The following is a 3,733-nucleotide window of genomic DNA, read 5'->3' as shown; positions in this document are numbered from 1 at the left end:
CGCGCGGAGATCTCGGGGGAAGTCAGGGGCTCGTAGATCAAATTAACATAGATAGCATACATCGTTCGTCTGTACCGTAGAAAAACTATGAAGTATGTAATAGAACCTCCTGAGTAGTATCATCTAGTGAGATCTCAATGTTACCGTCCGATCCCGACTCGTCTTGCTTAGGAATTGAGTCTAATTCTAATAATTCATACATGGACATCTCTTCTTCGAAGTTCTGGCGGGCTGACTGCTTGTAAAGATCGGACCAGCTCTTGTTGGCGAAGTTGAAGAGGTTTCGAAGCGGAATCTGCATCCCAATGATGGATACATTGCGAATGGGCTCGTCGTCAAGCTCATCTTCATCTGAGAGGCGCATATGCTGCTGAATAAGGGTATGGAATTGATCTACAGAAGAGTCAGTGGCACTAGAGTCTTCGGTCGGTTCTGGGCCATAAAATCGGGCGTTAAGGTCGTTCTGAGCACCAAGCATGAGGTCCTGAAGATCTTCGGACGTGCTCGAAGGAATAGGAAGGGTTTCAGCAGCAGGAATGATATTTTCGCGTGTTCGATCTTGCATCGACTGAATCATGCGTTTCCGACTTTCGGCAGAGCGCGTGTGCTCGTCTCTGATCATCATCTTCAGCTCTGCAAGAGCCTGAAGCGTGCCAGTACCTAGTCGCGACCTTAGCTTTGTTAGAGTAGTCCCAAATATACTGAAAAGCCGTTCGCAAGATGCTGAATTTGCGGATACTAAGAGTAATCGCCGGGCAAGCAGAATGAATGCTGGGATTGGCTCTCCAGCAAAGCAAAACTCGCTGTATAAAGCGATCGGATCAGGCAGCTGTCCCTGTAAGTTTGTCAGTCAGTGTGTAGAATATTAATCAGTGTGCTTACATTTTCCTGAGCAGCAGCACACTTTCTCTCAACTCGAGTGTCGAGATGTGCAAAGAGCCCTCTGTTAAATAAATAGTCCTCAGCCTGACTTTCGAGCTCGGGTGGTGCTCGAGAAGAGAAGAGGCGCTCCCACATATGCTCAATAAGCATATGGACACCGGCATTGTTGAGAGCAGGAATCTTTGCGAAGGGAGTAGTACGATAAAACGGGTTCAGAATCACTGAAGAAATGAATAGTTCTTGATCCGCCTTGGCCCAGCGTGCTTCAAGACTAGCAATGATCGCTTCGCATTCATCGTTGCCACCTTCAGATATTTTATTGAGGTAGTCGTCCATGAGAAACCCGAATGTCAGAAGGACTTGATATAATCGACACTGAGTTGCCTGAGTAATGTTTGCTGCAATCGCAAGTGGCTCGAGATGCCTTGTGATTCTACAGTAGTAAATTAGCTAAGTTTCAGGACTTGAATACAATGCTTACCGTTCGATAGCCTTCCAAAACTGCTGCGAATGATCTTGTATTAGAAGGAGCATAGTGAGAGCTTTTTGGCGAGCTTTCTTGTCGCCTGTAATGATCATTTTTTTGTCATCTGGCCGGAGAATCTCAGTGCTCGCTACGGCCATTAATGTTCGGCGTAGTTTAATGAGTCGACGGTAGGCTACAAAATGAGCGGTCCAGCGAGTAATAACAGCGCGAATAACCGCGCAAGCTATATTACCAGATGATAGCTGCTGCTCTCGAATCAGCGCTAGGACTAGAGTTTTACTTCGAAGCCAAGATATCAGGTCGTCTGCTAGCTCTGTGAAGTTAAACGTGCTTGATCCTGATTCCTTGAGCGCCTTAAAGTAGTCGCCGACCACTAAATTAATCTAGAGCGCTCTTAGTGATTAATGCTATCAGAAATAAATAAATCAGCGTACCTGGTGTGCATAGCAGTCGAGAACCATGAGCTCAGGGTGCCTTTCTCCCAGCAATCGACGTGCTTTGCGTGATTCTCCGGACGCATCTGTTACTACAGCAATAACAGGAGACTTCCATTCATTATTTAACGTGTCAATAACCTTCTGCAGCCGATCGAGAAGATTATCCGCAGTCTTACGCTCTGCAGAAACGTCGTCGACTTGGACAGTATGTACCTGAGTGATTTAATAAGCCTTAGAAGTATAATCATGAATAAAACCGTACCTGATTATTTACCGTGACCATGAAAGCAATAAGATGATGGCTATTAAGTCCAGTCCAGCCGTCGGCCTGTAGAGTAGCTTCATGACCTTGAGCAGCTGCTCGTATTGATGCACGACCTTCAGCCACAGCCTCAGGTAAAAGTCGCCGAGAGAGCGTCCGCTGCGAAGGTAATTTTGCAGCGGGAATAAACTTGTGACAGAATGCCTGCCACTCCGGATTATCGGCCCAAGAAAATGGAAGCCCTGCAGAGACGGTGAGCCGAAGTATTCTGCGCTCGAATTCCTGCTGCAAAGCGGGAGTCCATGCAGGGGCTGGTGGATTTACAGGCGCTAGAACAGCTTGACTAGACCGGCGGGATAATGGTCCTCGAGACTGAGAAATACCAGCCGGCCAGTGAGGTACTGCAGGAAGTGAAAGATCGATAGCAGGGCTAGCAGGAAGGCCCTGAATACTAAGGACAGACGGGGATGGAGAGTTCCCCACACTCGGAGGGACAGAAAGCGAACCGGTATTGATACTCAAAGCGTTCATAGATGTACTAGAGCTTGCACTGGCTAGCTGTGGTGCACTACCGGTGGCTGAGGACTGCTGATAGTCTGTAAATCCCCAGCCTAATGGCGAGGTAGAATAAACTAGAATAGCATCAGCAATCATGTCGAAGAAAAGGATAGAAAGCAGACTCACCAGCACCCGGAATATACTCATCTTGAAAGTTGTTCTGATTATTCTTTCCCTTCTTCTTGACGCTGCGCAGAGTGGTCGCTGTGTCCCGGTCCCCGGTAGTGACATGGGGACAATGTTTAATCATGTGGTTCAGAGCCGTGTCTGCCACACCTCGAACCCACCGCCGGTTGGGTTCGAGAGCCCACACTAAATAAAACCAGTCTATTAGTAGATAGCTATGCTCGAAGAAATAGAGGTGCTTACAATAATCTTCGATCTCCTGGACACTGCGAAGATGAGCACGAGCCCCTTGCTCGTACTCCTTTTGGTCCTTACTCTGCTCGATACCTGTATCAAAATGTAGACATTTATTACAATACATTTTTGGCTCAGCAGAGGGACCAGTGCCCATGTACGCCTCCCGAGCTTTCGTAGGTAGAAGTGGGTGGGGTTGGAAGTGATGCTGCCACCACGGGGCATCGAGAGCAGGCTTGGATATGGATAAAGCAGCGCCTGGAGCCCTGGGCATTCTGGACTATGGGACATGTAGGTTCGTTGTTTTTTTCTGCCTCTAAGTCTGCAGAGACTTTATAACTTGACTCAAGTCTCTGCAGAATATCAAGACAAAGCGGCGACTTGAACGGCTAGTAATTGACCGCCGAATCACACAGTACAGCCCATGAAAACGAAGTAGCCACTCTGATTAATGTAGGCTGTTTGTAGTGTGTAGATCAGACTTCGACTCCAAAGAGATTCATTCACAATTAATTAATAGTGACATGGCATGACGGAATACGAGCGACTTCCGAGTGTTAATCTCGTGTTATTGCATCACTTCATTGCTATGTGTCATAGATACATGAGTAGCTAGTTAATGGATGGCTAACTACACACAGTGATAGAAGGGTGCTCCAAAATCTCGTTTCACATACGGAAATTACTCTTTTCAATTTATTTTGGCGCTCATATTTTGGATCACACGTCACACTATCATATTAAAGC

At 46.9% G+C, this 3,733-nt stretch overlaps 1 protein-coding gene across 1 annotated transcript; it reads right to left on the bottom strand.

Annotated features, from left to right (window-relative positions):
- Positions 1-154: 154 nt before the first annotated feature.
- On the bottom strand, positions 155-2,164 carry CONPUDRAFT_21809 (uncharacterized protein; the record flags this gene model as incomplete). The annotated part of the gene is made up of 5 exons (XM_007777801.1): positions 155-835; positions 883-1,315; positions 1,364-1,680; positions 1,804-2,019; positions 2,069-2,164. Coding segments are annotated over 5 exons (1,743 nt in total), but the record flags the coding sequence as incomplete, so codon positions are not given.
- Between the last annotated feature and the right edge of the window lie 1,569 nt (positions 2,165-3,733).

This window comes from Coniophora puteana (assembly GCF_000271625.1).
Source record: "Coniophora puteana RWD-64-598 SS2 unplaced genomic scaffold CONPUscaffold_76, whole genome shotgun sequence".
NCBI classification, from domain to species: domain Eukaryota; kingdom Fungi; phylum Basidiomycota; class Agaricomycetes; order Boletales; family Coniophoraceae; genus Coniophora; species Coniophora puteana.
This window is presented reverse-complemented; position numbering and strand designations above follow the sequence as displayed.